Genomic DNA, 18,269 nt, shown 5'->3' on the forward strand with positions numbered 1-18,269 from the left:
AAAGAATATATTAAACCTCCTTATATTTGTTTCATTCTCTCAAAATTTTGATTTTTGCAACTGTTTTATAATCTATGCATTATGCCTGTAACTTATAAGTAAATCCTCAAACTCTGAGGAGGTGAATGCCAAAACATTTTCTTTGTACACCTCTGAAGAGATTTTTGACTATGGCTTGCTTTATGGTCTAAGTATATTTCTAGAAGATTCCACCTTGTTTTGAAGCATAGTGAACCATATGATTTGAGAGAATCAATCAGTACATCTTTTTTTTGGCAAAATGAATGATAGATTCCAGATATTCTGTCTGGATTTCCACATGCCGTACTGATCTGGTTAAGAAGGGCACACTGTACTTTCCCTGTGGGTTCAGTTCAGTCCACACACATTTGTTGTGTGTGTGCTTGTTTGTGTGTCTTTGTTGTGGGTCCCCTAAATGCCAAGCACTGCGTCAGGTGTGTGAGATTCAGGGGCCTTGACCTTGGGCCTGGAGGAGCTTGTGGTGTAGAGGGGTGGACAGAGACCCGCTTTCTCTGTAATTAGGCGGACAAGATGATAGAAGCATGCACATCACTGTGGGCTGGCAGACGGCTCTTAACTTATGCAGGAGCGGTCATGGAAAGTCATCTGGAGGAGGTGGTGTTTGGAGTTAAATCTTAAAGGATTAGACAGAGTAAGAAGATGGGAAAGGAGCATCAGGGTACTCAAGGGTAGAACTACAGAGGCTTGTGCTGGTGTGGGAGGCCTCTGTGGGGTATGAGGGGACATCTAAGAGCAAACGCTTTTAGGCAGCAGAATGTTTTTTACTAAAACTATTCTGGTCAAAGTCTAGAAGAGAGATTAGGGGGCTAAAGATAGAGGCACAGGCCCACCCAGTTTTGAGGACATTTCAAAAGTTTAGGCAAAGGATGATGTGGGTTGAGTGAAGCACAGGAAGTGTAGAGGAAAGGAATGATGGATTAGAAAAACATCAAGGAGGCAAAGGCGAGGGAGGAGTCGTGGAGGGCAACAAGGGATGGGGGCGGCAGCAGAGCATAGGTGGTGTGGTGGGATCTGGGCCAGGGGCGATGCAGGGAGAAGTGAGTTTAGTTTTAGCTGTGATGAATCTGAGGTACCTGTGAAGATGGTGGGCTGGACCTTGGGTGTTTGAAGAGAGAAAGACAGGGAGTGGGGAGATGATGAGAAAGGGATAGAGGGAGGGAAAAGTCAGGGCTGGCCTAGAGACAGGGAGGAATAAACACAACAAAGCTATTGGACACACCTAGGAGAGTAGATGTGGTCCCCATAGCATGGGAGTGAGAGCTGTGGGCCTGGGACAGAGTCTGTGACGGAGGGAGAAGGAGAAAGAAAAGGGGCGTCAGGAGCATCGTCTGAGGAGGGAGCAAGTCAGAGAGGCAAGAGGTTGCAGAGAGAGATGTGCCCAGAAAGCTAAGGAGAAAGAACAGGGTAAGAGCGTCCCACACCTCTGAAGGGTCAGGAAGATGAAGCCCGAGAGGCAACCAGAGCTCCTTGGATAAGTGCTTGTCACTTGTAAAATTCAACAGGAGCAGGACTTCTGGGAGTTTTTTTTAAAAAGGGAAATAAAGAGAGGGAGGGACGAAGAGAGAGAGGGAGGAAGGAGCTTCAGTAAAACATTCACTAAAATGTCATTAATTTGGAAATTTGCGCTGTCTCAAGTGGGCTCTGCTGGATTTTAACCTTCATGGTGACAAGCGAAGGGTCTAAAGAGTAAACGAATAGGACAGGTAGGCTGCAAGTGGAGTGTGTAAAACCTATAGTGTCCAGAACTAAGACCCAGAACAGGCCCAAAGCAGAAGGGCCCGACCCTGGCCAAGCCCAGAGCAGGGACCAGTGTGGCCACCAAGTGATCAGTGGGAATGGAAAGAAGGCATGCTGTGTTCCAGTTCACTAAACAGTCATGGAGGCCAGAAGCTGAGGACCCAGCAATCACGTCTCTGTTGCAAGCCTGTCTCAGGAGGCTTGCGGCCTAAGGGCCTGAGGGAAGATGGGAGAAGGCTTCCCTGCAGTGTCAACCCCCTGCAGTCGTTCTCAGAGAAGCCTGGGAGGAAAGGAGCTGGGGAAGACCTGCCCAGAGGTGCCCCTGGGGCTGGGCCCAGCCGGACGGTGAGGAGACACTTGCCTGGAGGCTGGGGGCCGTTTCATGCTGTCCGTCAGCTTGTGGATGAAGCCAGCCGGCCAGCGCCCGTGGTCCACGCATGCCCTGCTGTCCTGCACGCTGTGAGAAGGGACACAATTGGAAGAGCTTTTTTTAATGGAAAAGAAGAGCGGCACCAGTGTGGAGGGAGCACTGGGGAAACAGGAGAGCCACACTGTAGGGAAACAGAGGCCCCCCATTTCCCCGGAGGGTCTGGACGGCATCACGGCCTTCCAGCCCCCGAGGCCAGAACAATGACGGAGTCAAGATGGGGCTTCCTCTGCCAGATGCTTGATGCATTTTGAAAAGATTCCCATTGAAAACACTTGCAGTAAAGTCTTGGAGCTTAAAGAATTAGCCCTCCCTTCTCTGGCTCGCCCACTGCCTTCGAGTGGCATTCCTCAGCCACACAAAGAAAACAGACTGTTCACATCCACGCTCAAGTACCAGAGGAGCACCATTCACTTACAAAGGGTTGATACCCTCTTTACAAATAATGTTATCCCTGTGTTAAGACGAGTTCCCCCAAGGACTTCTGCCAGGCAAGACCTTGTTAGCTGGTTTCCATTCATGCAGCACTTGAAATCATAAAGCTGCATGAAAAAAAAAAAAAAAAAACTTGCTGACAAAAAGCTGTTGACTCCAAGTGCTGGCCTGGCCTCCGGGAAGACCGAATGCCTGGGGGCATTTTGCTTGTCTCCAATGCCATCGCGTGGCCATGCTGGGGACTGACACCTGCTGACATCCTGTAATCAGGGGCTGAGTTTTTGTTCTCTGAGGATGGCACTTGGATCCTTGGAGACTTGACTGTTTCTCTGGCCTGGGATCCAGCTCCTCTTCCAGGGGAGGAAGTGATGGGTGAGAACCTGGTCCCAGAATGCTAGTTCAGAGGGTTATTAGACCATATGTGGCCTCAATGTCCCTCCTACTCTTGGATGGGACATACGAAGAAGCAGTAGAAGGCACACACCCCGGTATCTCGAGTCCTTAATGGAGAAGAGGCTGCTGCACTAGGCATGCAGGGTGCCCCATTACTTAGAAGCTTTCCTCTGCCCTGCGGGAAGCCCCTGCAGGACCAGGGGGGACCCCAGACCAGCACAGCTGCTGCTCTCTGATCCCTTTTTTAAAAAAATTATTTATTTTATTTTGGGCTGCACTAGGTCCTTGCTGCTTTGGGCGGGCTTTCTCTAGTTGCAGTGAGCAGGGGCTACCCTTCGTTGTGGTGCATTGGCGTCTCGTTGTGGTGGCTTCTCTTATGGCGGAGCACTGGCTTAGTTGCTCCATGGTATATGGAATTTTCCTGAATTAGGGATCAAACCTGTGTCCCCCGCATTGGCAGGCGGATTCTGATCCACTGAGCCACCAGGGAAGTCCCTGTGATTCTTTCATATACAGGTCTTTTACATGTGATTTCCTCTGAATTAAGAGGCCTGTGGCCAAATATACTTTGAACCTGGGTAGACAGATGGTGAGGACCAAACTACAGGACTGGGAAGGCCTGCTCACGACAAAGCACCTGGAGGAAGGTATTCTAGATTCTAAGAAATGAGACATGGCAGATGATATTCCAAGCAAAGTTTTGACCGTAAAGAAAAACTGAGAAAGGCAGCTGAGTGGGGTTCAAAGGGGAGTGAGGATGTATCACAGGCATATCAAGGGTGGTGGGCACAGGGATGTAGCTGATCAAAGGTGGGCAGTAAATGTTCATTTTAGGAGGCTTTGCTGGAACCCACAGTCAGTTCCCAGTTTCTATCTGGGGTTCTTTTATTGTTGTTAACAAGATAACAGCTTTATTGAGATATAATTCACATGCCATACAATCCAAGCATTAAAAGTGCACAATTCTATGTTTGGGTTTATTTTTAGCATATCCACAGAGCTGTACAGTCATCACCACAACCAATTTTAGAACATTTTCACCAACTACTTGGAGTTCTTGACTCTATGAGGTAGATGGAAAAATTGGAGAAGGAACAACCATGATGACAAAAGGAGTATAAAGAGGATCTCAGAGAGTGTGAGAGGAAATGGGGCTTTTGAGTTGAAGGCAAGGAGGCTGTGAAAAGATCTGGTGTTTAAATAGGAAACGACTCAAAGGAGATTTGGCCTTTGTTTCCATTGAGGACAAACAAAAAAAAACTGGCTCAATTACAGCAAGAAGGATTTAGGTAAAGCATGAGGGAAAAAAGACACACTGAGCTTCCTGGCAATGTTGGTGAATTCCTGGGTTATGCTGCCCTTGGAAATAAGACTGATGAACAGCCATCACAGGGCGAGTTGTGAATAACGGGTCCTTCCTGCTTCGTGGTGCTGGTAAAGGGGTGAGGCATCCCTCCAGAACTGGCTGAGTGAGGGCCTGCCCTTTTTGTGAGGGGGAGTAGTGTTGCTGAACCCCCGGTGACGAGGGAGAAGCTTCAGGAGGACCCTGTAACATGCTGGATGAGTGATGGCCCTTTGGATGGATGAATGGACTTTCCCAATAGTTTCCTGGTCAGATCAGCCTTGAGGTAGTAAACCAGGAAATATGAGGGACCAGAGATCAGAGCTACAGATCTCTTTCTGATTGTTTCTTGATTAAATTCATTCTTCAAAGAATTTTTGAGCTCCTGCTGTGGGCCAGGTGTTAGATCCTAGAAATAAAGTAGTGGTTCTCAACCAGGGGTGACTTTGCCCCCAGAGGACTCTTGCCAACACGTGGGGACATTTTTGTTGTCACAGTTGGGGCAATGGGAGGGGTACTGTGGGGTCTTGTGGATAGGGACCAAGGATGCTAGTCAACATCCTACAGGGCACAGGACAGCCCCCCAACACAGAGCCCTTCAGTCCCAGATGCCAATGGTACTGAGTTGGAGAAACCTCGAGATAAGTAAGATTCAGCCCCTGCTCTCAAAGAATTTGGTCTGTCCGTTGTGCTACTTCTTAATATGGCTTGAAATGAGTCCTAATGAAAGTTTCTGCATTGAAAACACTCTTCACGTCCCTTATTTGAAGAGTTATAAATAAAACTGAGTTCCTGACACCATTTGGGACTAACAGCATGGTGCTATCAATGTAAAGGGGCTCATCACATTCTTACTAATTGACTGGGTTATCAAACCTTATGTTTTTAAAAATGATTTAGCAGAGGGAGGACAGGATCCAGGTGGCCTTTGCCATCGTTATCAGCAGCACAAGCCTACACTTTCATTTGAGCCTCTGTACAGATAGAGTTGGATGGAAAATAACCTATGAGTTGGGTTAATATAGTAAACCTCAACAGTTCATCTCCTTTAACTTGAACTTGTTCATAATTTTGGCAGAGCATAGCTAAAATCTCACTTCACTTAAAAATCCCCTGGCTTAATAACAGTTGCAGATGGATTATTTACAATCTTTTGGAACTAGTTCTTTCAAGCACTCATATATACTACTTACTATAAAATAACCAATATGTTAATTAAAATAGAATCTCAATTTATTAAAATGGCACCCTAAAGGCTTCAAATATACCCTATTTTGTTTCGCTGATGTGGGAGGTCAGTTATTTGACCTGGTGGTAGTGAGCTGTTCTGGAAAATTGCCTTTTTTATTTAATGAGGAGTAAAGTCGGCCAGAATGACCTCTAACGCTTTTTTCCCCTGCTGTTAAAGTTTTCAGCTTAGCAGCTTTTGAGTGTGACTGTTAGAGGCTTGGCATCCATACACTTCAGCTTGAAATCTCCCCTTTACCGTTGTGCCAAGTGCTCTGGGCGTTCCAGTTAACTGGAATGGTCTTGAAAATAATTGAAAAAAAAGCTGTAATTCAGACTCTTCACTAATTCATGCTGGTTTTTGCCCCCAAAGGATCCAAATTCCTGTGGGTTCATCAGGCTTCAAACCCAATATTTAAGAATCATTGCAAAGTACATATTTTTGAGTTGTTGATGCTTAAAAACTGGAAGCAGAAAACTCTTCTGAGCCTCGATTTTCTCACTTGTAAAATGAAATCTAAATCCTTTTCCGCTTTATTAATTAGGCTATTTATAAAGATAATGACTATACTGACATACTCTCTCAGTAATCGGCCACCTTCATCTTTCCTCCTTCCTCCCATCCCTTCCCCCTTCCTCCCTTCCTCCCTTCCTTCTTCTTGGAGCTTTTAACCATTGCAGACATGTTTTTTTTCATGCTTAAAGTGTGAAAGTTTTGCCTTTGAATCGAAACAAATGTTTGACCTCACTTTAGTGTTTTCTACTCACTGTCAAGGACTTCCTTGTTTAGGATAGTAACTGTATCATCTTTAACTCTTTCTTCCTTTCTTCTAGATCATCTAGTTTTTACTTAACCAGGAGGATCACTACCCTCAAATATGAATCCTAGCGACGTGTTCCAATTTTTTATCATTTCTGAACTGAAGCCAATGACGCCATCTTGACAAGTCTGAGCAAATATCAACATTCCTGGGGACTAATCATATTTCCTAAAAGACTCTGAAAAGCTGTTCTTTAGGCTAGTTGACTAAAACCTTTTTTTTTTTTTTTTTTTTTTGAGAAGAGATGGGAAGTTAAGTCATGAGAAAAAACCTGATGGAAATCCTGCAGGACTGAAATCTGGAAGAAGGGTAACTGGAGACAGTTGTCCCTCCAGGGAACCTTAGGCTCATTCTGGCCACAGCAGCAGGCCCTTTTCTTTTCCTAATTCCAGAGCAAAGTAGATTTTGGTTTCCACCAAAGGCTGGGAAGGGGGGCAGGTAGAGGGTGTCACTGCCCCTGCAGCACAGCCCTGGTCCCAACACAACAGCTCTGTGTTCAGTCTTCACAGATCTCAGTGAGCAAGTCTCCCAACCTGACAGCCAGTCTCCACCACACAGGCCTCTCTCCCAAGACCCAATGATGACTGGCAAGGCCAATGGATGGGCACGGCTTGGGAGAGGAGCAGAGGCCGGTTCCAGGGCTGGGGGATGGCCCCACGCTGGCTCGACACCCACAGATGGCAGTGGAGCCAGCCTTTCTCGCCCAATCAGAGCTGACATCGGAAGAGAAAAGGGCATCTTCAGATATCGCAAAGGGAAATTTGTAGACTGATGTTTATAATGTGATCACAGGTTACAAATGCCTTCCTTTCCACCTAGCTATCCCTCAGGTTTAAACACTTGCTTCTAAAGTGCAAAGTGAGAATTCTGTTCCCTCAAAGCCAGATAAGCAGCAGCTTTCCCCAGTACACTGTGAAAACAGGGACCCTTGCTGGCTGGTGCAAAGGCTGCCTAGCACTTCGGGGGCAGCAGAAAGAACCACAAACATGGTGAGAAGAAGACAGCAGGTAAATGGGAACTGCTAGTCCCTAGGCACATTTGTGTTGGTTGCATTTGAAACTGAACTACACACGCCATGCTCGGGAAACATGGCCAGAAACCCACAATGGGAGTAAGAATGGAAAAAGATTGCCCCATGTTGAAGCGGAAAGGATGGAGTTTGGCTTGTGTAAGAGAATGGGACTAGTTAGCTTCAGGAGAAACAACCACTTGGTTATTTCACATCGTGTCACACTTTGAAAGAGACATTTTAACAACACAGGCGAAAAACAGGAAAAAGAAAACCCACTATAGGGCTATGGTACAGGACCAGCTAAAACTGTAACCCTAGACACAGAGGGTCTGGTAATAAAGAACAGTCTCACAACTGCTTCCCCTCCTGTCCATGTTCACAGTAACAGCTGGATACATACTAATTCCAAGAAGTGAAAGAGCTTTACGTTTAAAAGCAGGCATGCTGGGACCAGTGCCTCACCGGCACAGCTTCAGACCCAAGTGTGCCGTGCCGCCTAGCAGGTCTATTGTAAATGTGCACTCACAGTTCCTTGTTGGGGTGGATGACTTCGCGCTGGTCTCTTCTTCCAGGTGTGTCGCTTCTGTCCATTGAGAAATGCTTTAAGCGTGGGTTCTCGGCTTCGGCGCTGTGGACATGGGGTTGGATCACTCTCTGCCCACCCGATGCCAGTGGCACCCCCTCCCCCAGCCGTGGCAACCCAAAGCGTGTCCAGGCACTGCCAGATGTTCCCTGGAGGGCACGATCACCCCCAGTCGCTGGAATGGCTTTCTCTTCCCTCCCCGAGCCCACTCCCAAACATCTCTACCCAGGGCTGGGAACTTTTATGAGACACCTCCTAATCCACTGGATTTTCCTCTTGTTCTGAGTCGCCTTTGGTAATATTTTTGACTTCCTAGACTACTACTCATTCAGAACAATGCTCCTGCTGCCCTTGAAAAGAAAGTCCTTTCAGCTAAATTTTGGGAGAGGGAGGAGAGGAGGCAGGTAAACATGCCTTTAGAGACATCTGTCTGTCTTAGTCTATGGAGGGTTTCAGACCGAATTCTGCACATCCAGGGTCTCTGTGAACTAGAGGGGGCTGTGGGTACTTGGAACTCACCTCCCTCTGCCACATTTTTACAAATGAAGAAAGGGTCCAGAAGGGGAAATAAATTGCTCAAAGTCATACGTACTCCTAATCCTCCTTTTCTGAGGGCAGAGGCCAGTATGATTCTTCTCTGTCCAGCATGTCTGAAGAACTTTGGTCTCTAAACATGGATAACTTTCAGTGCTTTACAAGTGACAGTTTTGGCCAAACCATGCCAGTTCAGGCATGCAAATTTTATAAATGATAGAATACTGCAACCAATTAGTGCAAATGAACATTTATTGTGAAATATTCATCCTACCCTTTATTAGGTATTACATCATCAAAGCACTTTGTGGCAATGAAAATAGCTTTTTTAACCCCCTCTGATTCACCCAATATTCCATTAAAGCTGCAAAAAATGTGCAATCTGCTTGAAAAATAGGTTGCTCTTATTTACTCATTTGTGAAAAGTCAAAAATTAAAAAAGAAAATGATCCTAGCTTACAGGGCCTCTAGAGCCAATTTGCTTTCCTGGTTCCCAGCTACTCCCCAAAATAATTAACAAAGATAATTTGTTTTAAATGCCTTTTTATAAAACCAATGCACCTTTCCCCATATTATAATCATAAAAATTTTAAAAAGCCATTATTTACTTTCTTGGAAAAAAGGTGGCCAGCCGTTGTTTTTTGATTGGGAGCATGTGTATTTCCTGGGAGTTCACTTTCTTTAACTTTATGCTCCGGTTTTTGGTGGGTTTCCTGAGGGCCTCCATGTTTCCCAGGGCCTCTTCTCCTGGGCTATTGGCGTCGGGGCCCTGAAACACGGAGTCTTCTCGTCTGAAGGAGAAGTTTTTGGTGGACACCCCCGAGAGGCCTTTGATCTTGCCACAGAAGATGGTAGGCACAGTGTCTTCGACGGAGACGATCACCTTGGCCGCCTGGGACTCGCTCACCATCTCCATGTGATTTTCAGCCTTGACCTCGCCACTGGGCTGGCTGGGTGGCTCAGTGGTGTCGCTGCCGCCCCCGTGACTCTCCATGACAGATGCAGCCTCCTGAGTTGTGGCGGGGGCAAAGGGCACTTCCATGCCACTGGGCAGTTTCTCCAGCACCGGGTGACCTGGGCTGTCCACGGACCCGCTGCTGTCGTACAGTGTCTCAGGGGGAGGTTCAGGTTTCCGGTGGGCGGACAGTGACAGGTCTAGGGCTGTGTCTTCCTGGCCCATTGCAGGGCTGATTTCGCCAGCCTTGAGCCAGGGCACTGACTTCATGGAGAGATCCAGGGCCTCGTTCTCACTCCCCATCTTGATGACGGTGTGGCGGCCGAGCTGGAAGTACTCACGGGGCTGGAACAGGTCGAAGGGCTTTACTTCCTCCTTCTGGAGAGGGCTCTGGGGGCCTTTAAAGGGGTGGAGGCCGAAGGCAGATGGTGGCTTGGGGCAAGTCGGGCTGAACTTGGCTTCGGAGCTCTGAGGCACAGGGATGGGGATGGGGATGGGGAGTGGCACGGGCAGGGGCACAATCACTGGGTAGGGCACCAGGAGCGTGGCTGGCGGGACCAGGGGTGACAAGGGGGAGTTGAATGGCTGGGGGGGCACCGGGGCGTAGCCTGGGGGAGGCTGGCAGGGCGGGGGGCCGAGCGCGCCCTGGGCGGGAAACAGATTGTGGAGCACGGCTTCGAAGGGCAGCGGGGGCTCCTGCGGCTGGCTGGGGATCCGCAGATCCAGGAGCTGGGGTTGCGCCTCGGGGTCCCGGGCCCCCTGGAAGAGGTTATTGTGGATGGCGCTGGAGGAGCCCGGGGCTTCCGGAGGCAGGACCAGCGGGGAGTTGAGGTGCTGGAACACGTGCTGCTCCAGCACAACTGGAAGCTGCACAGGCCCCTGCGCTGTCATCACGTATGTGGCGTTGCCGCTCTGGTTGAGCTCGGGTGCCGAGCTGCCCTCCACCTGCATGTGAATGGGCATCACCACGGGGCTCTCCCCCAGGCACAGGGGCTGCAGCACGGTGGCCGCCACCTTGAGAGCCATGCCGCTCTGGGACTCGGCCGGGGGGTTCAGGATGGATGGGGCAGGCACGGTCACCAGCGCCTTCTTTACCAGGTCGGTGGAGTTGATGTTCCAGGCCTCGGTGGTGATCAGCTGGGCCATGCCATTCTCCAGTCTGTTATTGGTCAAGGCGGGGGAGGAGTCGCTCATGTCCATGGCGAGGTTCTGGGACTGCAGATCGTCCATCACTCCGCTCGGATGCCACTCGGCCTGCAACACAGAATACACCCTGTGAAGCTTCCTTCTGAGACCATTTATAGCTGCCTCCAGAGCTCTCCCCACATCTCTTAAAAGTTTCCATGTCTCAGTTACCCGGGGAGCACACCCATTTCTCAGTGTACACATACATGTGACAGCTATTTCCTAATATATACGAACACACCCATACGATCAGCTGTGCGTGGACAGCCCCAATTTAACAGACGATTAAACTATAAACACAGATGATGTCATTACTAAATAGCCCAGTGAGGTTGAACAGAGTATTGTGAAGCTGAATAGGCACTCAGCTTATGTTTAGCCTTCAAGAAACACAAAGTTTCATTCCACATCACTCTATTGGACAGTTAAGATATGTGCAGATTGGACTTATCCAAATTCAAATAAGGAGCTAAGACTTTCTTTTCTTTAAGGAGAAAACAGAGCCCTGCCACATTAGAATACTCTATAAAATTGGACAGGGGCCATCCCAGTTATGTAAAGTATTAAAAAAAAAAAAAAAAACCTCTTTGTAGCAGCAATAATTCTTCCAAAAGAGCTTTGATGAGAGGAACACCAGTGTATTTATACAAGGGTCATTACAGTTGTCTCCCTCTCTCTGACCAATGGCACCCTCTTTCCTCCAGCCAGAGGAAAAGCCACTCTGAGGAGCAAGGGGGAGATCAGGTAACTTGCGCAAACACTCATCAGGGTCCAGTGTCACTTTCCCAATCAGTCTGTCTGACCCTTGGCCTCCCCTAACTTCTAGCTGTCAAGAGGAGGGGGTGTTGATGAATCTGGGGCAGGGGAAATGGAACTCTTGTTGGAAACAAACATCCTCAAAGGTGAGATATACTTTCTTGATGTCCTTGGCACCTCTGGCTACCTCCTAAGATGCCAAAGGAGCCCAGCGCCGGGGCTTCCTGGAGGAGGCAGGGCTGCAGCTGCAATATGGCTCTCCATGGAAACACGTCCATATTTAGCCTTGTTACCATGGAGAAGGCAGGCACCATGTCTAACTCAGGGATCTGTGCAGCCCTGGAATCTGGTGGGGCTCAATAATAATTCAATAATCCTCAGTCTTGCTGGGCAGGCCTTGGGCCACTCCAGTTCTTGACCTCACCTGTCTGAGCTGTCTAGACTTTGGTCCTGTGGTCAACTCATCCTTCTCTCCTCACCCCTAAATGACCAACACAATCTCTAAAACAAGAGAGGTGGCCCAGAACACCGTGGGATTAGAAGTCAACCAATGAGCCTTCCCTACAGGAGGGCGGCTTTAACAAATGAACAACCCTGTGATATTTCCAGACAATCACAACATGTTGAATGCACAGAACAAAGAATTTCTCTGAAGTAGGAGGAAGGGAGGGCAAGACAAAGGATGCTGTGCAAATGACTTTCTGCAGAAGGACGGGTGAGTGTTACCCTGGGCTGGGCACACTGCAGAGCCTCTGAGGAAGGGTGCCAGAGCCCAGCTCTCTTGGGCCAGGTGTGCTCTGGAGATGACCATGAACTGGCCCAGTGTGCTGGCCAGTGATGCCCCTGGGGGCAGAGTAGCAAGGGGGCTTGCCCCAGGTAAAGGGTCTGCTTTTCCTGAGAGGAATGCTCTCTTATTCAGTCCAGAAAGTGACATGCCTCCGATATAGCGTTCATTCATTCTTCCACGCATTCATTCATCATTCATCCAAACAATCAATTTGCTGAATGCCTACTGTGTGCCAGAGCTTTGCTGGGGGCTGGAGATGCTGTTGTGATCCTGGAGATGCTCATGCTTTCATGGAGACTATAGTCTAGTGGAGGGGCATGTCTTTGATCAGATAGAGACTGGCCAGCGTGAGAAGGCCTCAGAGTGAAGCCAGGAGAGGTAGCAGGCTCGGCAGCTCAGAGCTCTGTTGGCCATTCACATGCAGCCCTTGGAAGGCCCTGAGCACCCCAGGGCTCCTCCAGAATGGCCGCCCCGTCTGTCTCAGTGGCCAGAACTCTGGGACGGGTGACAGGAGCCTGAAGGGAAGCTGAGGTGGGGCTGGAGAGGACACGGACAGCAGCAGAGAAGGCATCCGCAACTGTCCATCTGAGGTGGCTTCTGAGGACCTGCGAGGCAAGCCACCAGAAGAAATCCTGCTCCCTGCTTCCCGTGGGTCTGGGGTTACCCTGCCGAGAGACTGCTTCCTCATAACGGGCTATACCATCTGTCCTTCCAGATGTGGGCCTCCCTCTCTCTCTGCCTCCCTCAGTCCCATTCCCCTGCCCACCAAGAGCAAGAAGGGAAACTTTGGGGCATCATCTCCACCTGCTCCAGGCACACACCGTCAGCTCAGGCAGTGGCTCTCATGTCTTCCCGCAACCCCACTCCTCTCCCTGCCTGGCCCTGGTTCTATGACAGCTAATCCTCCAGCACCTTCCCACTCAGAGTGTGAGGAAGCCACCTTGCCAGGTCAGGGTGTCACCCATGGGCCCCTGCTTCTCCCACAGGTAGCACCTGTAGGAAAGTTACACGGCTCAAAATAGCCTGGAGTTAAAATTCCCCACCAGGTCCTCCCCACCATTCTATGCAAAACAAAAAACTCTCTCACCCTAAGAAAAAATGGACATTAAGGTTGATTATGCCCAGCTCCCAGCCGGTCCAGCCTCTGGCCAATCTACAAAATTCCTTGCCCCAGCTGTTTAAGAGATAACTACTCCGAACAACCTTGGAGAAGAACAAGCCCCCTTAAGACAGTAGCTTTCCACATACATGCCTATATATACTTACTCTTTCCTTGGATAAGTGCAGCAGGTCACTAATTTGACTGCTGCCCCTTCTCGCTTCATTAAAGGTGATCTGTTCCTGTAAAGTGCCGGTCTCATTCTTTTTCCAAACCTTGCCTTCTCTAACTCCCTTACTCTACAGCACCCAGTGAGTTTCAGCTCTTGGTACCAGACCTGCAGGGGCCATGAGCCTCTGGGAACAGGACTGGGGACAGACGGATGCAGGAGAGGCCGGGGCACAGGAGGAGGTGAGCAGCGTGTGGCATCTCAGGGGCCAAGGACCCGGATCTCACTCCTGCCTCCTCCCGGCTCCACAGCTTTGGAGCTGCCTGGCGGCTCAGGGGGAGTAGGCCGGTAACCAGCCCCAGTCCCTTCCCGAGATTGCTGCTGGTCCGCTGCTTCCCCACTATGGGCTGGGCAGCGGCTCCCCTCCGGTACCATGCAGGGCCCAGGGAGGTATGAGTGATAAAGGCAGGGTAGCCCTGGGCTACTCTCTGCTCTCCCTTCCCTTGTTTACCCTGCCAGCAGGAGCCCCAACTCTGGGGGGCCTCAGTGGGTGACCCTGTTGCAGGAACCGCTGCTGGAAGCCTCAGTGATGCCCTGAGGATAACAAGCAGCTCAAGACATGAGGGTTCAGAGGGCAAGTCTCTGTCCCTGAGAACAAGCCAGGAAGCCAGATGGGCTGCCCAAGTGTGCCCAGCCGAGGAGGCAGGGGACCCTTTGAGTATTTTAAGGTATTCTTTGCAAATGAATTTAAAATGAGGTCAGCCATCCAGCCTACACTATTACCCTGGGGGCATGGGATGGGGTGTAAAGGGAGGGAAACTGGGCCCTGTGGATCTGCGGTTGCTGGAGACCCTTGCTTTCTTGGCCCATGGCCAGTTTCCGGGGCTGGAAAGCAGGGGGCTGGGGCCCACCCCGGTGTAGCCTGTGTACCCTGCAGGCAGAGACTCTGGGGAGAAGCCTCAGGGCACACGGCAGCTAGGGAAGTGGGGCAGTAGTTGGGCTCAGAGACCTGTGGGGTCACAGAATCTCCACCTGAACCCCCTAACTATCACGAAGATCTAAGTACATACAGCAGGGGCGTTGTCCCTGGGCTCTGCCCCTCAGCTTGGTGCCCCCTTGGGCCTTAACCTTCACCCAGCCAACTCCTGCTCACCTGTCACACTCTGAAGTCTCTACCTCCCCCAACCCCACTGAGTTCCCACAGGACCCTGCCTGGCCTTGTCTAGTCCTGCCCCTCCCCAGGAAGGCCAGCAAGAGAAACAAAGTTTCTCATTCGCTCCTCTTTATACCCATAACTGATGAACAGCAGGTGTTCCCTGAATCCTTTCAGGATGAGGGAGAGCCTCAATGAGTGTCTAGGCTGTGGAGCCCTATACTGAGGTCATAGAGCAATAAATCCAGAATCAGCCAAGCTCCATGGCAACCACTGTCAGGAGCCATCTTGTCTCTCACGAGCCATCCTTTCCTAACTGGCCAGTTACTGTCTCCATCCTCCATATTAGTCAAAGTGGGCACCAAAGGACCCCCGACCAATGACCTATCACCACCTTTCTATAGGAATTTTCTTTGTCCTAAGGCTATAAAATTGGCCACAAGCCCACGAAAGTGGCAGCTCTCCCTTGAGCTGGCCCACTATTCTAACAGTGTCTCCCCCTCTAATAAAGTCTATTCTCCTTTCATTTTTTTTCCTCAAGTCTGGAAATTCTTTTCCAACCTCTCAGACTGCCACCCATAGGCCCTTCACAGCCTGGTGTTCTTGTAATCAGCCTCTTGTCACATTTATAGAATCAGGGCAGGGCAAGGCTGGCAGGGCATGAAACCTCACACCTCTATCTTCTCCTCAACCCTTCTTATCAATGAGGAGACTGTGACCCAGAAATTCTGATTACCACTCATCAGAGGCCAGTTATCACAGAGGTCACACGGTCGCGTTGTCCTAAGAAAAGAGGGTTGGGCCCATAGGCCCCACAGAGGGGAACGTGGTAGCCAACCCCCTTGCTGGTCAGGGGGAGACTCCGATGATGATGAGGCAGGCAATGCAAAAGCACTTTTGTGGACAGTGAAGAGTCTGCCAGGGTGACCAGTGAATGGATTCGTCCTAGGGTCCTGTGTTTCTCTGATGCACACAGAAAAAGACGACCAAGGCAAAGCGGCACATGTGCCATTTCTCTCATAAGCACTTACATTTGGGAAGAAGCTGACCTGGGGCCCAACTCCCGGCAGTCGGTAAGTGACCCGCCCTGCATCTGCACCCCACTTGGTGCCCTGCAAGCCAGGCCTGCCTCTCAGGCTTCCGCTTCCAGAGCATTGCAGAGGACTTGATTTACCTTATGGGCTTCCGTACAGATTGACATTTTTATGATGAGGATTCAACTATGGCTTAATTTCAAATGTGAAAACACTTGACCACTCTGTATATTCTCTAGGTTGTAGAGTGCATCTATTTCCATGTTGTGGGCATTTAACACCTAATCTCTCTCTCTACACACACACACGCTCACACACTCCAATAACCTAATACCCTCAGCTACATCCTAAATGATCCCCTGGGAGCATGCCAGGGAGCCCTATATCACCTTCTGGAGAGCGTCTTGATTTCATGTTGTGAACTGAGAGTGTTTTCACCACAGAAGTGACTACCAAGCCAACCACAAAGTGAAGCACCCCTGAGGAGAGGTTTGAGGCCTAGGTTTCTGGGTCTGGTGGGCAGGGTTACCTCACAGGGAATCAAGCTGGGGACCACCGCCTGCTTCGGAACCCTGTGAGGATCCTGGAGCCACTGGAGTGAGGTCACAGGAAGGCGAGCTCAGTCTCAAGGGAGGCAGTCTCAATGAGCCGGATGCTCGGGGGCCGGCGGTTCCAGAGTCCCCTGGGCCCCACCCTGAAGAGGTGACCTGCCCTCCTCTGCTGCTGAAATCAGCCTCACCTAGAATTTTTTTATCAGGATAAATTTCTTCCTCTAAGACATTCATTTTCTAAAAATACGTCCTGATATGTTTTCCAGCTGTAAAATATCAACAGCTTTGGTTTTTATGATGACTGTAGGCAGCCGTCCATTTTTCAGGTCAGAATGGGATCGTTCTTGTCCTTGTTGCTCATGAGTCCTGGGAGTGGCATTTCCACAAGCTCCCGGGATGACCCATGTGCACGTTCCCATCTGACAAGTTCTGGCTCAGCCCTCTTCTCAGAGTTGGCTACACATTAGAGTCACTTGGGAGCTTTAAAAAAAAACAATGCCTGGGTCCCACCACCAAGACTCTGACTTAACTGGTCTCTGGTACAGCTGGGGCATCGGGATTTTAAAAAAATTCCCTAGGTGACTGTGCAGAAAGGCCTTAATCCAAAGGCCAGAGAACAAGGCACCTGGTCAGCCAAACGTGTTCTTAGTGAGTGCTCTTGCTTCTCAGTGGCTGCTTTGGGCTTCCCTGGTGGCTCAGACGGTAAAGAATCTGCCTGCAATGTGGGAGACCTGGGTTTGATCCCAGGATGGGAGGTGATCCCACTCCAGTATTCTTGCCTGGAGAATTCCATGGACAGAGGAGCCTGGTGGGTTACAGTCCATGGGGTCGCAAAGAGTTGGACACAACTGAGTGACTAACCCTTTCACTTTTCACTTGGTTCTTACTTCACAGAGAAGCCTAAAGCCATCTATCCTCAAATTCCCTCAACTTCCACCCTGGCTCTCAAAGTGTCTTTCTGTGTTCCCCTGCCCACCAGAAAACACTGAGGCGTCACTCCCTCTTGCAAGACTGACTTCCCAGAGACCTGTGTAAGTATCCCACTCCTCCCAACTGCACCCTGTATTCTGTTTCCTGCTTTCAACCCAGCATTTAAACTACACTGTCAGTGATCGACTTAATTCTGTGTAAAAACCACCAGCCACTATGAGTGAAATGAGCAAAGCCTAATTTTCATTCTTTATTACAACATGGATATGGTTTCACCATTTAGGACCTGATATGCACTAAATATCTAAGAAGTAATTCCAACTGCTTAAAAAATGGTTTTGCTCTCCCCACAGGGTGTAATAATTGTCAATTACTTGCCCCGGTGATTAAATTTTCTGAGCTTTAAACATCAGCACAGGGCCTTTCTACTGAAGCTGTGAACATAATTACCACATGAATGTATTCTCAAATTGGCTAAAATAAGGAGAAAATGCAAAATAGTTACCCTGGCTTACAGCTGATTGTGTTTTACATGCAGATATCTGCACAGCCCTCTGAAAGGACTATGAGCACCTAGGTTACCTTTGGGAACACGTTCCCCGACGTGCTACTTAATTTATGAAAACAGTGGTGGCCAGGCAGTTCATGACAGAGTCTCACCTTCATGAAGGTGGGTAGCGGTTGTGGGGAGTTCTGCCAGAGAGGACAGAGTACAAATCTTAGCTCTGATGTGATATTGGTAAAAAAAAAAAAATGGGAGACGATGGCCAGTCAGGCAGAGGAAGCAGTGAGCCTGAGCATCACAAACTGGCCACTGACACCAGGGAGCTCCCAGGTCTTCCCGGGGAGCAGGGTGCAGTTGTCATAAAAATTATTTATGTTCGTTTTGCCATCTCATCCTTTTTATTCCCATTTTTTATTTTTTGGTGTATATAATAAATAAATAAATACAGGAAGACATATATAATTTAACGATGCATTATGTATTGAGGGGGTGTCCAAAATTTTTTCTTTTTTCTGACAGGAGACAAGCATGAAGAAGTTGCAACTCAGCAGGAGAGACAGAGCTTCCAAGGCTTAGTGAGACTTCCAAGAGT

General features: G+C 49.3%; 1 protein-coding gene across 2 annotated transcripts in view; it reads right to left on the reverse strand.

Moving 5' to 3' along the window:
* Nucleotides 1-7,717: 7,717 nt before the first annotated feature.
* The window catches only part of RAI2 (retinoic acid induced 2), a 72,595-nt gene continuing 62,043 nt past the window's right edge, over nucleotides 7,718-18,269 (reverse strand). The window contains exons 2-3 of one of the 2 annotated variants that reach the window (XM_055564179.1): nucleotides 9,162-10,762; nucleotides 7,718-8,064 (exon numbers count right to left, since the gene is read on the reverse strand). In XM_055564179.1, coding sequence (XP_055420154.1) covers nucleotides 7,959-8,064; nucleotides 9,162-10,738 — 1,683 coding nt within the window. In that variant the 5' untranslated portion in view covers nucleotides 10,739-10,762 and the 3' untranslated portion in view covers nucleotides 7,718-7,958. Of the gene's footprint in view, nucleotides 8,065-8,804; nucleotides 10,763-18,269 lie in introns of those variants that run through there. The other variant, XM_055564180.1, reaches the window with a different exon arrangement.

The sequence above is a fragment of the Bubalus kerabau genome, chromosome X (genome assembly GCF_029407905.1).
Source record: "Bubalus kerabau isolate K-KA32 ecotype Philippines breed swamp buffalo chromosome X, PCC_UOA_SB_1v2, whole genome shotgun sequence".
NCBI classification, from domain to species: Eukaryota; Metazoa; Chordata; class Mammalia; order Artiodactyla; family Bovidae; genus Bubalus; species Bubalus kerabau.